We start from the raw sequence: 19318 nt of genomic DNA, 5'->3' as shown, positions 1-19318 counted from the left end.
TGCACGCCCTCCTTTCCTCTAGCCTGACAACCACTAAAGTGCTTATTAGGTGACATAGATTTGCCTATTCTAGACATTTCAAATAAACAGAATCATACAATAGTTGATTTTTTGTGTTTGGCTTCTTTCACTTAACATAAGGGCAATTCCTGTTGTAGCATGAGTCAGTATTTGATTTCTTTTTATGGCTAAATAATTCCATTGGATGGACATGAAATGTTTATCCACTCATACAAATGTTGACTGAAAGATATTTGGTTTTTTTTGGTTTTTTTTTTTTTGGTTTTTTTTTTTTGCTAATACTACTAACATTCATGTACAAATTTTAGGGTAGCATATATTTTAAGTTCTATTGAGTATATACCTAGGAATAAAATTGCTAGGTTATATAGTAATTCCATTTAACTTTTTGAGAAACTGCAAAACTGTTTTCCAAAGCTGTTAAACCACCAAAAGAATAAGAAGATTTCAATGTCTTCACATTCATGCCAACATTTATTGTGGTGTGTGTTTTTTTTTAATTATATCTATCCCAGTGGGAGTAAAGTAGAATCTCATTGTAGTATTGATTTGCATTTCCCTAAAGACTAATGATATTTAGCATCTCTTCCTGTGCTATCTTCCCTGATACTTCATGATCGCTCTAACCTTGAATAAATGTCTAGGCACGTAAAGAAGCAGTCACCTCTACATTTTATGGAAGACTTTGGTAAGAGAGACTTTCACTTATATCCGGGGCCTATTTGAGCATATTGTGATCCCAAGTTTGGGGACATGTGGTGACATCAGGTCTAGGATGGTAGGGGGAGGGCGTTGATTCTTTTTGGTTTTAGGCTACTAGGATACATAGCACTGACAATTGCATGGTCCTTGGAAGCACAGTATGGGATCTGCAGTGGCTGCAAGGGCTGCTGGCAGTCCTCAGTGGTGCCTCCAAGTCCAGCAGCTAGGGAGCAGGTGGTGGTGGCTGGAGCCGGTGGTGTACACACTTGGCTACAGAGACCAGCTGTGTAATGGCAGGGGATAGAAGTAGACACACAAGTAGTGGTGGGAGGCAGGGTAAGCAGCCAAGGCCAGAGCCACCTATGGGCTTACTGGCAGCATATGTGGGTGTCCTGGCTGTGGGCATGCTGTCCCATTTGCTATACAGTCTCCCCTAGACCAGGCATATGCACTGTAATGGATACTGGTCCAGGGTACACAAGAAGGGACTAACTGCAAGTGAGTTTGGTTGGTGGTACAGGCCTATGACAAAAAAGACCCGCAAGAACCTGTAGGGACCCTGGCTGTTGGTGCCCTCTCCCATGTTGACACAGTCTCCCTCTGGACCTGTGCACACAGGTGGAGCCCCGTAACAGGCCAGTGGTGCAGAGTGCCAGTGCACAGCTGAAGGGGCTAGCCTGAGTATGCACACAGCATTGGAGGTCAGCCATGGTTGTCTAGGCTGGTGCCTTTTGCTTATGTTGCTGCAGAGGCCTGACCTGGTGCAATTCCCAGGCTTCAGCAGTAGAGAAAATGGGAAGGAACAAGGAGGGACTCAGGCGGCTTGTGTCAGCAAATACAAAAAGCTGTGGAGTGAGGCAAGTGCTGGTGAAAGCTGCAAAGGGTCCATGGCTGTGCTGGTCAGGTCTGTCGAGTAGGCCACTTTGATCCATGAGTGTTCCGCTGCTATCGGTATCCCTCCTTTTCTTCCTTGTTCCTAGCCATGTCTACATATCTCAGCTTTGCCAGACTAGGGGAGGTGAAACCCAAGTGGGATCTTTGCACGGTATCCTGAAAGGCTGCACCCTGCTCTTCCTTCCCGAGCGAGGTGAATTCTGTACAGCTGGGAAGTTACCTTCAGGCACTGAGTACTACCAGCTTGAGGGATGGCATGATGAAGGCAAAATGAATCTGTCTCCCTTCTCCTGAGGGTTTTTTGTTGTTGTTGTTTATTTTCTACTAGAGGCCTGATGCACAAAATTCGTGCAAGGGAATCAGCCCTCGCTTCCCCTTGCAGCCCCAGCTTCATCCGGAAGGTTATCCAGAGGGTCATTCTGCTGTTCGGTCTATTTAGTATATTAGCTCTTTATTATATAGGATTCATAAGATCAAGTCATCTGCAATAGGGTTAATTTCACTCCTAATTCTTTTTCTTACCTAACTGCTCTAAAAACTATAGTATAATATTTAATGGGAGTGGTGTTGGCAGAAAATGTTGTCTTATTCCTATCTTAGGGGAAAGCTATAAGTCTTTCACCACAACCATGTTAGCCAAGGGTTTTTCCTAGGTGTCTTTTATCAGCATTGACCCTTGATTTCTTATCCCTAGTTACTTTCAATCAATTTTCAAGACCAGATAATTTTATCTTAATATATTTATTGTACTTGTACTTTTCCCCCTTATGTACATACTTACTATCAATGTCCAATTTAGACTCTCATCATCTTTTGACTAGATTGTAAAATCTTTAGGGCAGGATCTATGTGCATATATATTTTTTGTAAGCAGAAATGTTGCATCGATTCAACAAGATCAAGATGCTATGAAAAAGAAAAAGCAGCTACTGGCAATAAAAATATAATTGTGAAAAGCAAAAAGCAAATATAAAACTAACCAGCCCTTCAGGAAGAGTAGGAATCAGAAAAAAATCAAGGCCATCTCACAGAATAGAACATAAAGCAAAAACATAATAGGAATAACTGAAGGAAAGAACAGAGAAATTGGATGGAAGGAGTGTAGCATGATGGGTTGGATACTTCAAACAACCTTCCAGAATGCAACTAAAATGCTGGATAAAATATACTTTAAAAAACTGTGAAAGCACAGCTGAGATAGGAGAGAATAAAATACTATCAAAATGATCAAGCAGGTAGTATTTGGAAAAAAAACCCTGATGTTTTTAATTGCATAGTAAAAATCATTACATTTTTGTTCGTGTTCATCTATTACTTAAATAGATTCTTTTCTCCCTGCCTTTAATCTCTGTATCCTCCAACTCATCCTCCATATTGAGCCTTAACTTTTCCCCTACAGCTTTTCTCTGTTCGTGTCACTACTCTGCTAACAAACCTTCTGCCTCTAAGATCTTCCCATTCCTTCCAGGATCAAGCATATGTTTCTGCACAGATATAAAGTACTCTTTATTATTTAATCCTCATCTCATTTTCAATCCCTGAACAACAGCCCTTCCTCCCATAGCAAGCTCTCTACCATCAAGCAACACTAGACTAATATATTCTCAGACCACTTCTATATAGTTCACTTGTTCCTCCTTCTTTCCTCCCTATACTAATATAAGCTGTGGTAAAATCTGAATCAAAGTAAGACCAGTTAAAATGTCATTTCTGACTCCATAAGGCAAAATTGAACACTTTTCTATCTACAATGGAGTAATCCCAGCACTGCACTATGTCATTTTCACACTATCTTAAATATATACATATCTATCTTTCCTAAAAGTCAAAGCCTGTCAAATAAATTAACACACATGAGGAGAAAAGGTAATGATGGAATTCAATAGGAGCTGTGGTTTTATTTATAATAATTTAGTTGTAAAAACATCTCTAACCTAACAAGGTTTTAAGGCTGATTTTGGAAAGTAGGGTAGAATAAGTATAACTTGGGACAAAATAAGTTACCATGGTGTTTTTCAAATGGTGGATTGTGAAATTAATATGTAGGCTGTGACCAAAAAAATTTTTTAAAGAGGAAAACAGAAATATATTGCATTTAGTAGGATAACTTTTAGTCTGGTACTTACTTTTATTTCCATTTTAGACACATGCCCCTAAATGTACATATACACATTGTATAACAGAACATAAGGTAAAGCATTTCTTACTGAGGGTTTGGTTCAAAATACTTGAAAGCCAATAAATTAATAGTCTGAGGACACAGATAAGAAAATCAATGCTACTATAAGTAGAGAGAGAAGCCAAGGACAAAACAATGACTACAGGCCGTGCACTAAATTTGTGCATGGGGGTGTGTGTCCCTTAGCCCAGCCTGCACCCTCTCCATTCTGGGACATCCCTTAACAATCCAGGACTGCTGGCTCCCAATTGCTCGACTGCCTGCCTTCCTGATTGCCCCTAACTGCTTCTGCCTGCCAGCCTGATCATTCCCTAACCCCTCCCCTGCCAGCTTGATTAATGCCTAGCTGTTCCCCTGCCAGCCTATTTTCCCCTAACTGCCCTCCCCTGCAGGCCTGATCACCCCTAACTGCCCTCCCCTGCTGGCCTGATCACCCACAACTTCCCTCCCTTATAAGCCTGGTCCCTCTCAACTGTCCTCCCCTGCTGGGCATCTTGTAGCAGTCATCTTGTGTCCACATGGGGGCAGGATCTTTGACCACATGGGGGCAGCCATCTTGTGTGTTGGAGTGATGGTCAATCTGCATATTACTCTTTTATTAGATAGGTTTATGAAAAAGCTTAAGATGGGTGTTCTCATAGCATATTCTAGAGTTCACCTGTCAGGACAAGTAGATTCTGAAAACAAAAGTAGCCTCTGTGGTTGTCTACATTCAGCATTTAAAAATATCTGTGTTTTTCTAACACTGTCATAATCAGAATGCAGGCTCTCAAATGATCTGCTATTCTATACTGATTCTGCCTTCATTATGCCCCTGAAATCTGGTCATTATCTAAACAAAAGAACAAAAGAATTGTAGATATAACTTATGAGACAGTTTTAGCTAACCATTTGAAATATACCACCCTGGAAAATAAAAGACAGTATTTTTCAGAAGTAATCATAATGATGAAATAGAGGATGTAAAAACAGTTCAGATTACTGAGTTAACAGTATTGCAGCAATGTTCATTTCCAATGTTCAAAATAGTATTCTGATGATTATCTATGGTTATGTGTGACTAGTGGCCCGGTGCACGAAATTCATGCACATTAAAAGGGGATTAATTAGAGGAAATAATTTAATGTTGCTATTTGCCCTTTCTCTATAACAGAAGTGTCAGAGATGAAAGAAAATTAGTAAAATGTATATGAAAACTTTCTTCCTGTCAGAATTTGGGGCACACCATGGGACGCAGAGTCAAGTCCCTGCCCACCTGCACCTCAAAATCACGTGAGACCCAGACCCGGCCACGCACCCCCCCTTCCCCCAATTAGGCTAGATCCAGACTTGGCCAGTCCCACCCTTCTCAAGCCCTGCAGGGCAGGGGGCATAGCCTCAGGATGGGGGGCATGGCCCGAGGTCCCCCAGCCCAGTCTGGGGCAGGGGGTATGCCTTGAGGTCCTCTGTCAAGCCCCACCTGGTCGGGGACACATCCTGAGATCTCCTGTCAAGCCCTGTTGGGTGGGGGGCATAGTCTGAGGTCCTCCATCAAGCCCCAATAGGCGGGGGAGTGCAGCCTCAGGTCCCCTGTCAAGCCCCACTAAGCCGGGGTGGGGCCTGAGGTCCCCTGTCAAGCCCACCCAGGCAGAGGGGCACAGCCTCAGGTCCCTGGCCCAGTGCTGGGGCTGGGGGTGCAGTCTGAGGTCTCCTGACCTGGTGCTGGATGGGGGGCACGGCCTGAAGTCCCATCAAGCCCCACCTGGTCGGGGGCGAAGCCTGGCGCTGGGGCAGGGGGAGCAGCCTGAGGTCCCCTAGTCCAGCACCAGGATGGGAAGCACACCTTGAAGTCCCCTGTTAAACCCTACCAGTGGGGGGCATGGCTTGGGGTCCCCTGTCAAGCCCTGCCTGGTGGGGTCACAGCCCGAGGTCCCCCAGCTTGGTGCTGGGGTGAGAGAAGCAGCCTGAGGTCCCCTAGCCCAGTACCAGGGCGGTAAGCACACCTTGAGATTCCCTGTCAAGCCCTGCTGGGTGGGGGTATAGCCTGAGGTCTCCGGTCAAGCCTCACAGGGGCGGAGTAGGGCATAGCCTCAGGTCCCTGCTGATTGCTCATTAAGGCTCCTTATGGGAACTTGGCCTCAGCTGTGGGCACAGCCATCTTTGTGATGGAGTGATGGTCAATTAGCATATTCCCTCTTTATTAGATAGGATACTCTCATTGGGGAAGCCGGGTGAAGGGTGAATAAAAACTATTTTTTCAACTTGGAAATTATTTCAAAATATGAGATTATTAAAAATAATTAGGAATAGACTGTTTTGTGGAGTCCTAGGATCAGTGGCAATAGGCTAATCTGAGATTAACCTATCATGGTGACTGTGTTTGTTACTCAGTCACTAGTGAGATAAACCAATTTATAACTACATTCTTTTATTTCAAATAAGCCAGCTCAGCAGCATCTAGTACCGTTTCCCCGAAAATAAGACAGTATCTTATATTAATTTTTTCTCCCAAAGTTGCACTAGGTCTTATTTTCAGGGGATGTCTTATCTTTCCATGCACTAGGTCTTATTTTCGGGGAAACACGGTATTACTTTCAGCTTTGTTAAACTTCAGCTTTGTTAAACTAAGTGGTGGCTGTATATTATTCTCCAAAATCTTTTTTAAAAATCTTATTTCTTTATTTGCTTTAAAGTCAATATAGAATTGGCTAAACATTTTAGAGGATATACTAAATTTTAAGAGGAAAACCGAGTTAGAAAAGTGGTTCTCAAATAAATATAAACTATCACTTGATTTATAGACTTCCATTGCTTTCATTTAAAGAACTTAGCACCATGAAAGGTTGTTTAGATTTTACTTTGGCTTAAGTGAAAAAAAGTTATTGCTGAAATTGTATAAATCATTTCAAATATTATTTCATTTTGGCTTTTAAGTGTCTGCATTTTTCTAAATGTTCTTTGAAAGTTTGGTTCACTTTTCACTCTCCATAAATCAGAAAGTTATTTCAAAGCTTCTCTGAGACACAGAAAAATATACACATGTCAACGACTGTATCATCACTAAGTTAAGAACCCTAAGAAAATGGAAATAAAAAAAACCAAAAAACTAATGGGGTGATCACTTTGACAATTATTGAAAATATGTAATACAAAACAAGATGTGTAAAAGACACTAAGGAAAACTATTCTACTACATTCATAACAACATACAACCATGGGAAGCAGTGAGAAGTCATAAATCAATCACAATTGTATTTAGTAACTAGCCGTGCATTATTAAGGAGACTTCTGATGGCGTAGAGCACATGTGTCAAACACAAGGCCCGCGGGCCAAATCCAGCCCGCCAGGCCTTGCAATGTGGCCCGCACCACGCTGTCATCACTGCACTCTGCTGTCAGTTTATGACATTGTCAGTTTATGACTGTTCAGTAAACCATTCGGCCCGCGATTTAGGCTGGATTTTAGATTTTGACCCCTTCTCTGATTGAGTTCGACACCCCTAGCGTAGAGAATGGCTATCCTTCAGAAGCAGGAATCACCTTCAAAAGCCACACAAATTAATGCTAAACATAAGAGAGATTCCGATCTATTTTAATGAATTAATTTGCTTTTCCTGCTCTTACAATTTTATATGCAACTGATAGCTATATTTCCCACACACTGTTATTATCATTTAAATTCCTCCTTTCAATAATCATTATGTTGACAACAATAGTAATACTTATCACTTGTTTTATGTTTACTCTATGCAGGGGCTTTTGACATACATATATTTCATTTAATTCTCACTATACCATCTTACAAATGAAGATCTGATACTTAAGATTCAATCTTGGTCATTTGATTCTGGAGATATGGAATGTTCTCTTTTCTCAAACACCCATATAGCCCTCTTTCAAATCATAGGTCAAACCAGAAATAACAAGGATCTCAAAGTTCAAGTCACTGGACCAATTGAAGACATGGAAACACATAAACATTGGAACGTGGCTGAAAAATATTAAGTATATATGTTGTGAGATATATGTGTAGTATATAAATATGTAATTGTCTGGAAATCCCTTAAATCTGATGAATAAATATCAAAATACAGTAAGTGTATATTAAAAATGCTAACCAGCAAAACTAACAAACTAATGTTCTATGTACCAATGATAATCAGCTAGAAAAAAAGGAAGGATATACAGTATATCCCATTCACAACAGTAATAATAATAATAATAATAATAATAATAATAATAACAACAATGAATACATTTAACAAGATGCATGAGGGACTTTTAAGAACATTCTAAATATAGGCAGTGTGATAGGAATACGGAGATAAATGAAATAGTGGAGCAAATGCATGCATCTGTATTAAAAAACAACCAATAATCAACAAATGATTATCCTGCCTGGGCAAGAATCCCATAATGGAAAGCTTAGAAACAAATCTCGTTGTATATGAAAACTTATCTCACAAAGGATGCATTTTTGGATCAGTGAAGAAAAATGGGTTATTCAAAAACCAACTTAGAAAAACTAAAGCTGGTTCTAAATGTCACAACTTATACCACCATGAACTTAAATGATCAAGACATACAAGTTAAAAATAAAACCATAAAAGTACTAGAAGAAAACACGAGAAAACTTTAAATATTTTTAGGTTAGGGTTTCCTTTTAAGCATGGCAGGAAACTTAGAGTCTGACAGATTTAACTAAATATAATCACTACTACCATCAAGCAAACTAACAAAAATAGAACCATCTGAATATTAAAAATCATAAATGGCTAACATCACTATAAAATCAATAACAAAAAACATGGGACTATAATATAAGAATATACTAGTAACATAAAATATGGGAAAATGAAAAAAATAGGCAGTTCATTCGCTATCTCCCATATAGGTGATAAAATACAAAAAAAATGCAAGCAAAAATGACTTACAATGCTTGTGGTCTATCAGAATGGAAAAAATCAAAGTCACATAAAAAATCAGGGTTGTTACAGGACAACTCTTGATTTTAATTTTGCAGTGTGTATTGGAATATTAATGGTGCATAGCTTTAGCCCAAGCAGTTCCACTCTTAGGAGTTTAAAACAGTCAAGTGAACAAATATATGTGCAACCATAGGGTTATCAGTAGTCCTGTTTAATAATGAAAAATGGGATCAGAACCTTAATAAGAATTGGGAATAAGACAATAGGGTTCTGGGACAGGATTCTGAAACAAGAGGAGGGAATGTGAGTACCGAATGGGGCCTGGGAAGACACTCTAGGGGCAAAGGGGAGGCCACATCTTGGCATGTAGATAAGTGTCAAGCATATTGTCTACTATGCATAAAATAGCAACACATCATTCCTGGCCCACAGTAATACAAGCCCTTGGAAATTATGAATAAAAATGAACGAAGTCTAAGCTACATTCAGTCTAAGGACTGAATTTAATCTTAGTAAAAGACATGTGAGACTTCAACATGATTTGGGAAAGTAAGGGACTCACATTACATACCCAGTTTCAAATCAGTTTATTCATTTTCAGTTATTAATATATGTAAAAGTTTTATCCAGGTAAAGGATATTCTTCTTTAATGTTCTCTACCAAGGTACTTCTTTCATAGTGTTCTGCAATGAAAAACTGCTCAGTGTTCTATAGAGCCTGGTTATCAATTTAAAAACCTAGTTTTTAGGGTGCACTTTGCCTGAGGCAAGAGATTTTGCATTAACCTTCAAGAAGGGGTGGGGCTGGGAGAGAGAAAGACAGGTGCGAGAGAAGTGAATTTATGTCCAAAGCTTAAGCCATGGAAAGAGAATTTCTACTCTGAATTTAAGTGTAGCCATGATCCTTCATCCCGATTAGGGCTTCCCAGATAAATAAAGGGCCCGTATGATCATTGTAATTTCATTTCAATAATCTTTAATTTTGAAATCATACACAAAGAATTAATTGCCCATGTTATTGGAAGCCAACTGAAGGTATTTGTGTATGTGTGTGAACATGCTTACCCTTCTGATTTTATAAAGAATACATGATTATTATTGAAAATTGAAATATAATAAAAAATATTAAAGGAAAATGAAACTCATCCCTAACTCAGAACTGTGTAACAAACATCCTATATAATAAAAGCCTAGCAACCAAAATGGCAGAATGACTGGAACGACCAGAGACCAAAACGACCACAGCTCCTTGCCTGGCTGGCCTCACCCCCCAGAGAAGACCCCCACCTCGATTGGCTGACCTGCAAACCACCTGCAGCCCCTTGCCCTGGCGGGGGACTCCCACCCTGATCCAGGGCTCCCATCAGGGCAGGCAGGCACTGGGCCTCCATCCTATTTAATAAAAGGGTAATATGCAAATTGACCCTACTGGTGAACAACCAGAACACCCACTTGACCAGTCACTATGAGGCGCAGTGACAACCTCTTGGTTTCTTTCCCTGGCAAGCAGGCTCAATCGCCCGATGGTGAACAGGGAACTGGGGGTGGGTAGCAGGGGATGTGGGTGGCGCCAGGCCAAGGCACCAGCCCCACCAGTCGCCTCACATACAGAGGCAACCCGAGGTGGGGCTGGGCCAAAGAGCGGGTCTTGGTCCCTTCCCCTGGCATCAGGCTCTGACCGCCTGATGGCAAATGGGGAATCGGGATGGGTGGCGGTGTGGGGCGGGACCCACTGCAGGCATCTGGGAAGATGGCCCTGCTCATCGGGCGCCTGGCGTCTAGTTTGTTAATACGTTAAAAGTTCTCTTCAGTCTGTTTTCAAAAGGTACAATCACACTATCTACAATTTTATATCTGTTTTCCACTAACCTGATTTTAGGAATTCTTTGTAAACATTAATAGCTGTATATTATTTCACCATATGGACTGTGTTAGTTAGGATATGCTAAATTACAATGCAATTACAGAAATCCTAAAATTTCTGTGGCTTCAAACGGCAAAGATCTGTTTCTTGAACAGACAACATGCCTTTCAGGCTCTTAAAGGTTCTGTTTGTGCTCCATTTTCTTGTCCCACTTAAGTCACATGGCCACGACTGACTGCATGGAGCAAGCAAGAAAGTACATTTTTATTATGTGCCAGAGAGACGAAGTGAAATGTCAGTGACCAGGTCTAATGACAACCACATGGGTGTACCAATTTGCTTAATCATTCCTTGAATTTTGGACTCTGCAAGTTTTTTCTGGTAAATGTGTTGATTATCAGGTATAAAGCTTTATTTGGTTTTCTATTTATTTCTTTAAAATAAATTCCTAAGTGTTATATTATTGGCTAAAGAGGTACATAAACTCTTTGTGTTCTTGATCCCTTGGGCCAAACCTATTTATCTTCCTCCTGTGAACAAATACAAAAATATTTCAGTGTATCAATACTGAGGTATATGGTCTTTTTATAAAACATTTACTAATTTGGTAAGTGACTATGCCATTTTACTATCTTTCCTTCTTTTTTTCTTTTTTTAAATATATTTTATTGATTTTTTACAGAGAGGAAGAGAGAGGGATAGAGAGTTAGAAACATCGATGAGAGAGAATCACCGATCAGCTGCCTCTTCCACACCCCCAACTGGGGATGTGCCCGCAACCAAGGTACATGCCCTCGACCGGAATCAAACCTGGGACTTTTCAGTCCACAGGCCGATGCTCTATCCACTGAGCCAAACCAGTTTCGGCTTACTATCTTTCTATTAGTATATTTTCCTGTCCTAGGCAAGTCAGTTTATTTTATTGTTGTCCTATTGTTTTTGTTGTATTTGTATAAGCTCTATGTGCAGCAACAATGTAAACCATTTATCATATGACAGCTTTTAAAAATTAGTTTGCTGGCCTGTGAATTTTATTCATATTTCCTGAGAGAAATTCAAATTTTTGTGATCAAACTATTATTGTTCTCATTTGTAATTTCTTCCATTTCTTTTTAAAATTACTATCTTTCTCTAAATAAAAAAACATATTTGCAAATAGACACTATTTTTAATGGCTTATTTTTTTCTACTTAAGTGTAGAAAGAGCAACTCCACCTGGAATTTATTATATTTCATGACAATAAATTAATATAACAGAGAGAACTTTAGTCCAAAAGTCAGACAATATGTATACTAATTCTGCCTGTGACACCTTAAGGTAAATTACTTAATCCTCACTCTACTCTGCCCCTATAACACAATTCCAAAGTTTCTGCCCCTATAACACAAGTTCCAAAGCTAAGGAAAGCTTTCTTAGCTTCAGGATAAAACTGAATGGGCAACTTGGTCTCTGCCATAGCCAGAGTATCAGGAACAAATAAATAAATAGAAATATTTACTTATATTTTGCAAATTAACATGAAAATGTCTCATTTTCTATGCCCTTCTCGTCAATTCCCAGTTTTTCCAGTATGATTGGTTATGAGCTTTCCTTATCCCACTGCTATATGCTTTGAGTGAGGCTAACCTTGTGCTGGCCTCTATTTAACAATGTTAAGTGGGGGCCCAGAACACTGTGTGCTCTGCCAAGGTCTGCCACCTCCCTATGCCCATCACTCACAGTTCCACCACCATTATGTGTCTTGAGACCATCTGACTTGTTTATATCAGCTACTACAGGAAGCTCTGGTTTCCCAATAACTCTATGTATCTAATTTTCTGATAGCTTCTTTCTCCCCCCACATCTTCCACTGGGTTTTCTGAAATACAGTCACTGAATATTCCCTTCACTTTTTTGCTTTAACAGAAACCTGTCTTCCCTGAGAATCCTACTTCCCTTGTAATCTTTTCAAATGTCTCCTATCATTGGACCTGGAGGTGAGATAGTTTTTTCTGTTTTTCACTGACTGTTCCAGACCATTCTCTCTTCTTAAGGATATTCTAATTTCCATTTTCCTGATAGTGGCCGATAGCAAATTGAAAGCTGTTGTAGTCCTTAGCTGAAACTTCAGTCATTCCCCCTCATCCCTTTAAAGTTTTTTACTTCTGCTTCACTTTCACTCTCACCAATGCTACTCCTTCATAATTCTGATGAATTCAATGACCCCATAGCTATTCTTTCAAAACCCCAATCTGTTAAAAAGAATAATGTCCCCTTCCCCAAAGATGTTCCTGCCCTAATTCCCAGAATCTGTGAATATCATTTTACATGGCCAAAGGAATTGTTCAGATATAATTAAATTAAAGATCCCGAGATGAGGAGATTTTTGTGGATTATCTAGGTAAGGCTCAAATGTAATCACAAGGGCCCTCATAAGAGAAAGGCAAGAACATCAGAGGCAAGGCCATATGAGAATGGGCCAACCAAGCATTGATTGGAGTGATGTGGCCAGGAGCCAAGGAATACCATTAGCCCGTAGAAGTTGAATGGTGTAAGGAATGGATTCTACTTTGGAACCTCCAGAAGGAACAAGTCTTGTGAATGCATTGACTTTAGCCCTTTAAGACTCATTTCGAATTTCTGGCCTCCAGAACTGTGAGAATAAATTTTTATGCTGTTTTTTATTTTTATTTTTTACTTATTGATTTTAGAGAGCAGGAGGAAAGGAAAGAAAGAGAATCATGAATTGATTGTTCCACCTATTTATGTATTCATTGATTGACACTTGTATATACCAGGACCAGGGATCGAACCAGCAACCTTGGTATATCTAGATGTTGCTGTAACCAACTGAGATACCCAGCCAGGGTGTGTGCTGTTTTAAATCACTACATTATAGTAATAGCAATAACATAAAACTAATATACTTTGGACTCTTAATTCCTTGACCTTCTCTATTAACTCTGTCTCTCATTTCCATGGTTACAACGCAGACTTTGTTGTTACTCTAACTGAAAGCCCTCCATAATACTAATTTCAAGTACTCCTGTCCTCAATCATCACCTATTTTCTGCTCACTTTCCCTAGTACCTTGTTTCAAACTCCAAAGGGACCTCAAACTTAGTTGATCCTACTAACTAATCACCATGCTTTAGCTCCCTCATTTGCTGTTTCCTTTGTTTACCCAATTAAATCTCATAGTCATCATTATAATAACTTTTTGCATATAACCTAAAGGCCATTGCCTCCTCTAGGGTCACTATACTCATTCAGCAGAACCATGTTCTAGGGTTGCAGGTTTAATCCTGTCTGACCCCCTGCCCCAGTTAGGTGAGTGTGGGAGGGAACTATAATAATTGATGTGTCTCTCTCCCCCTTCCTTCCACTTCTCTAAAAGTTAATGGGAAAATATCCTTAGGGGAAGATTAACAACAACAGCAAAAGAGTGAATATAAATGGGAAAAGATATGTCTAAAAGATGAACTATGGGCCATCAACTGGAAGGCTGGAAAATGAGGAACCAACAAAGGAGAATGAGAGAGAAGTCAGTAAAATGGGAAAAGAAGTAAGAATGTGGCCCTAGCCGGTGTGGCTCAGCAGACAGAGCTTTGGCCTGCAAACAAAGAGTCCTGGGTTCAATTGCAGTCAAGGGCATATACCTTGCTTGCAGGGTCCTCCCTGGCCCTGGTTGAAGCTCGTACAGGAGGCAACTATGGATGTGTTTCTCTTTATTTTCCCTTCTCTCTTCCACTCTCCCTAAAAGTCAATGAAAAATTATCCTCAGGTGAGGATAAATAAAACAAAACAAAACAAAACAAAACAAAACAAAACAAAAACACTAAATGAGTGGGATGACCTGGAAACCAAATGAAGGAAGTGTTTCAAGGTGGAGTGAGTGATTCAGGTATCAAATCGCACCTTAGGTCAAATGAATTGTGGACTGGAAATTAACCCTTGGGTTTAGCAACATAGAGGTCATTGGTGACCTGGATGAGAACAGCTTTAGTAGACTGGTTGGGGCAAAAGATTAAGTGGAGTGTGTTTCAAAAGGAAATGGTTGGAGAGGTATAGGCAATTCTTTGGTGTTTTTCTGTAAAAGAGGGAAGGCAGTTGGACTTAGAGGGAGTACAAAATAAAGAGAGGTAGCTTTTTTGTTTGACTAATTGATTTCATTTGGCTCAGTAGTTGAGCACTGACCCATTAACAAAGAGGTCACTGGTTGGATTCCTGCATGGATTACAGGCTCAGTCCCTAGTAGGAGCAAGCAGGAGGCAGCTGATCAATGTTGCTCTCTCCCATTGATGTTTCTATATATCTATCTCTCTCCCTTCCTCTGTCTTTCTCTAAAAAAATACCCAAAAAACAAAAAAATTTAAAAAATGAAATACTTGAAAGCAATAACAATAAAAAAGAACAGATTAATGAGGCATATAACAGATGAATGTATCCCAGGTACATAATTGTATGAAAGAAGCCAGACACAAAGAGCATATACCATATGTTGGCACTTACATGAGCTAAAAAATAGGTAAAGCTAGTGGTTACTTTGTGACATACTGAGTGGGAGGGGGCTTGCAGGGACTTTCTAAGGTATTGGAAATGTTTTATGTCTTAACACGTTAAGTCCCATGTCAGTCACCGGGTGACTGACACTATAGTTTCGTCCAGAGACAAAACAGGCTGGGCGCTTAATGTGTTATCTGAACAATGGCTACACAGGTATATGCATATATAAAACATCGTGAAGCTGTGCATTAGAATTTGTGCATTTCATGTAAGTTATGCCTCAATAAAAATGTTAAAAAATTATAAATATTAGTTAGGCTCTACCATGCATAAATAATTGTGGTGCCCGAAGAAATAATAAAACAAATAAAAAATGGGCCTTGTTCTTGTGTGAATTTAACTCCCATTAAGATATAAATTAATCAATAACATCAAGAAATTATAAACTGGGATGAGCGATATGAAGAAAAAGACCCCAGTATAACAGAGGAACTGACCAGGTCTGGACAAGTGACACTTTTAGCAGAGTTAAAGTGAGGACAGAGGCTGCTTCAGGAAGAGGGAAACAAGTGCTCAGAACTTGGTGCCAAAGGAAGCAAGTGCATTTAACTGGATGGAGCTTGTGACCAGATCACGTAGTTAACTTATGGGTAGTGAAGACCTTTGGCCTTTAGTTAAAGAGCAATGGAAGCTGTTGAATGGCTTTAAGGGGAGAGCTATCTTAATCAAATTTGAATGAAAAGATAGCTATGTGGATTTGAGAGAGGAAAATTAGGTAAGAGAATACTCCATTAAGGGAGAATTGTAATTTGTAATTGCCCAGTCTAGAATTAGCCTATCTCAGAGAGAAGGCAGGAAGAACAGTAAGGGAAAGGCATTAACTACAGATTTGATGTCTCCTTACAACTAATAGAAGTAAGTCTATTTTCAAGTCCGAATGTGAGAAATAACAGTAATACAGGGTGCCTCCAGGGAAAGGGGCCAAGGGCCTGGGGGACAAAGGAGGAGGGAGACTTTTCACTGTAAACCCTTTTGTACCTCGCAATTTTTAGTCATGTGCATATTCTACTTACTTCAAATATAATTAAAACATAAAATTAGTATCAATCAACTGGAGGTTTCCTTTTGTTGCTAATAAGTCTCAAAGGCAGAGAAGTAAAAAGACATTTTAACAAGCCCTTTGGATGCCATGAATAATAGTGAGATCGCTGTGTCCTGCTCACAGCTCACATTCACCATGGATGAAACATGACTACATTTACAGAATCTCCAGCGAAAAAGCTTCTTAAAATGTAAATAATTTAAAATCTAAAAAATGCATGTGCATCATATAAATAACAAAGATTATTAGGTAGAAAAGACCTTTTAATATCCTGGATTTTTATTTCATTATATCTAGTATATGTGAATTTGCAGGCAAAAAAAAAAAAAAAAGCACTATTCATGTAAACCAAGACAAAAATGAAAGTTGGTGACTTGGCACAAAGGACTATATTATAAAAACAATCCCGGTAATCTTATAATATCCTCATGTTTTAAATCAGTGAAATCCAGATTTGCAGCTGTCCCACAAACTGAAAGCATGTAAATTTTTAGAATATGAGTCAATCCTAAAATTAAAGTTTCAGTTTATAACACTTCTGTGTTTTAGTTACAAAGTCATAAATAAATCTAGCATGACAGAGAAGGTAAATATTTTCTCAGTTGTTTATGTAGCCAAAGAGGATAGGAATTTAACATGTAATTAACCACTTAGGTTTTTTGAGATATGCACCATATGGTAGTTGTATTTAAAAAAAAAAAAATGTTTTGTTTAACCTAACATTTGCTTAGCAACATCAAATTAGTGCAACCTGGGCAGCACCTTCACTTCACAAGGAGAGTCCTCACTTTCCTGTAAGAACTAGAGCTTAAGAACAGGAGGAAATGCAACTTCTTCCCCACAAAGAAAAAGAAAACAAACGAATTAACCAAATAGAAGGGACGAGGATGGTAAACAAATAATTCAAATTCAATCATTAGAGACAGAATGATGAATTTTGAACAATGCTGGCAACCTAGTTCTATTAATAGTTTTCTTTTACATATTAAAAAAAGAGAGACCTTTATGCCATTCTTTAAACCAACATCTGACCAATCATGAGGTAAGAATAGCAAAGGTCCAAAGCAAATCTCAGATTTCTATACAAATCTCAGAGGCCTGATGCATGAAATTCATGCAAGGGACTTGGCCCTCGCAGCCCCATCTTCATCCGGAAGGTATTTTGGCTGTCTGGTCTAATTAGCATATTACACTTTTATTATTACAGATATATACTCACACGTAACCACTGTTTATCTTACCAGCCTTATTTTAAAAATAATTGGAAAAAATCTGATTGGCATTTTAATCTTGATGGTAGAAATAATTTTATAAATACTTATTTTCTTAGTGTTCTATTCATTATTCTAAAATTAAAGCCTTTAAAGTAAAAAAAAAAATAGGCTATATGAGGTCAATAAGCTGTGCTACATTTTCTATTAATGCTAGAAATTTGTGCATGGGGTGTGTGTGTCTATGTATCCCTCAGCCCAGCCTGCACCCTCTCCAATCTGGGATCCCTCTCACAATCCAGGACTACTGGCTCCGAACCACTCACCTGCCTGCCTGCCTGATTGCTCCCTACTGGCCTGATTGCCCCTAACTTCCCACCCCTGCTGGCCCGGTCACCCCTAACTGCCCTCCCCTGCCCTCCCCTGTTGGCCTGGTCACCCCAATTGCCCTCTCCTCCAGGCCTGGTTCCCCTGAACTGCCCTCCTAAGCAGGCTTGGTCCCCCTGCAAATGCCCCCCCCCAGCAGGTTTGGTCCCCACAAACTGCCCTCCCTTGCAGACTTGGTCACCCCCAACTGCCCTCCTCTGCCAGCCCAGTCACCCCTAACTCTTCTCCCCTGCAGGCCTGATCTCCCCCAACTGCCCTCCCTTTTAGGCCTGGTCCCTCCCCTGCCAGCCATCCTGTGGTGGCCATCTTATGTCCATTTGGGGGAGGCCATCTTTGACCACATGGAGGCAGCAATCTTAATATTTGCATATTACCTCTTTATTATATAGGAAGTGAACTAAAAATTGTGAAATCTCCAATGAAAAGCTTTGAAATATATAAGGTATCTCCCAAAAATGTATACATAGTATAACAACTGATAGCTCAATTTTGAAAATGAAATGTATTTTAATAAACACTGCCTTTATAATTATACAAAGTGTGTGTATACATTTTTTTGGGACACCCTATACATTTAAAATAAAAAATATGAAAATATAAAAAATATAAAAAAATAATATTTAATCTGCTTGAATGCACCATTTTCAGATATCTACATGGATTCACATATACATGTGCACTTACATATGTATTTGGAAAAAAGAAGTTCTTAAAAGTTGACTATAAGTAAACTAGAAAGAAAATAAACTCTAGTAGTAATAAATCAAAATCATAACACTCAAACTGTATGTAGCAATGTACTTTCTTATGGTGGATATTTTTATTTTTCTTCTTTTTAAGACCTTTAAAAAACAAAAATCCATACAGTAAAGTAAATACGGTAAAAGGCTCCCCAAAAAATCTGCACTCTTTCATTATAGACTTCATCTCCCTACTCCTACTCTGCTACATGGTTAGAGGTCTATTTGAAAGTTAATCTGGGATGAGCACTCTGTAAAAACAGTGGGTTTACCACTGGTTGCTCTCCAAATGGTAAATTAGTGGTTACTTTCCTTTGTACATATAATCATGACAACAGCAATGTCAGCCTATGGATCTGGTCTAAATACTGAGAAATTTCAACATGAGAAGTTCTCAAATAACACATAAGTTGTATGCTAAAACTTCACTTATTAGTCTGCTATTTGGGAACTCAGAACACGCATCCAAAATAAATTTTGTATAAGTGATATTCCAAGCTACCATACGTCAACATAACCCTAAAATAACAGAAGAAGAGCAGACCATTATACAGTTGTAATTGTAGTAGTAGAAACAGAAGAGGCAATGATATGTTTAAAATTTTATTTTCTGCTTGCACCGTAGAAAAGTTGTTCCAATTAGAGCTTCTCCAACCACAGTGGCTGATTAAGCATGTGCCCACTGCTTAAATATTCTTATGGATTGTCTCTTAAGATTCTTACCCAGCCAATTTCCCCTGTTTAATGCTATCCATAACCATAGAAATCTCTCTCTAGGCTCCAAAATCTACAGAGCTCCAGCTTTGATCATTACCTGGGTTACCA

At 39.2% G+C, this 19318-nt stretch overlaps 1 protein-coding gene across 3 annotated transcripts in view; it reads right to left on the bottom strand.

Moving 5' to 3' along the window:
- The window catches only part of MIPEP (mitochondrial intermediate peptidase), a 186993-nt gene that overhangs the window by 50069 nt on the left and 117606 nt on the right, over positions 1-19318 (bottom strand). The window contains exon 17 of one of the 3 annotated variants that reach the window (XM_084879364.1): positions 10633-11097. The exons of the other annotated variants lie outside the window; for them this stretch is intronic. Coding sequence (XP_084735490.1) covers positions 11083-11097 — 15 coding nt within the window. The 3' untranslated portion in view covers positions 10633-11082. Of the gene's footprint in view, positions 1-10632; positions 11098-19318 lie in introns of those variants that run through there. 3 annotated transcript variants of the gene reach the window in all.

This window comes from Pipistrellus hanaki (genome assembly GCF_964339955.1).
Source record: "Pipistrellus hanaki genome assembly, chromosome: 3".
Lineage (NCBI taxonomy): Eukaryota > Metazoa > Chordata > Mammalia > Chiroptera > Vespertilionidae > Pipistrellus > Pipistrellus hanaki.
The sequence above is the reverse complement of the archived record's forward strand: the minus strand, read 5'-3'. Positions and strand labels throughout refer to the sequence as shown.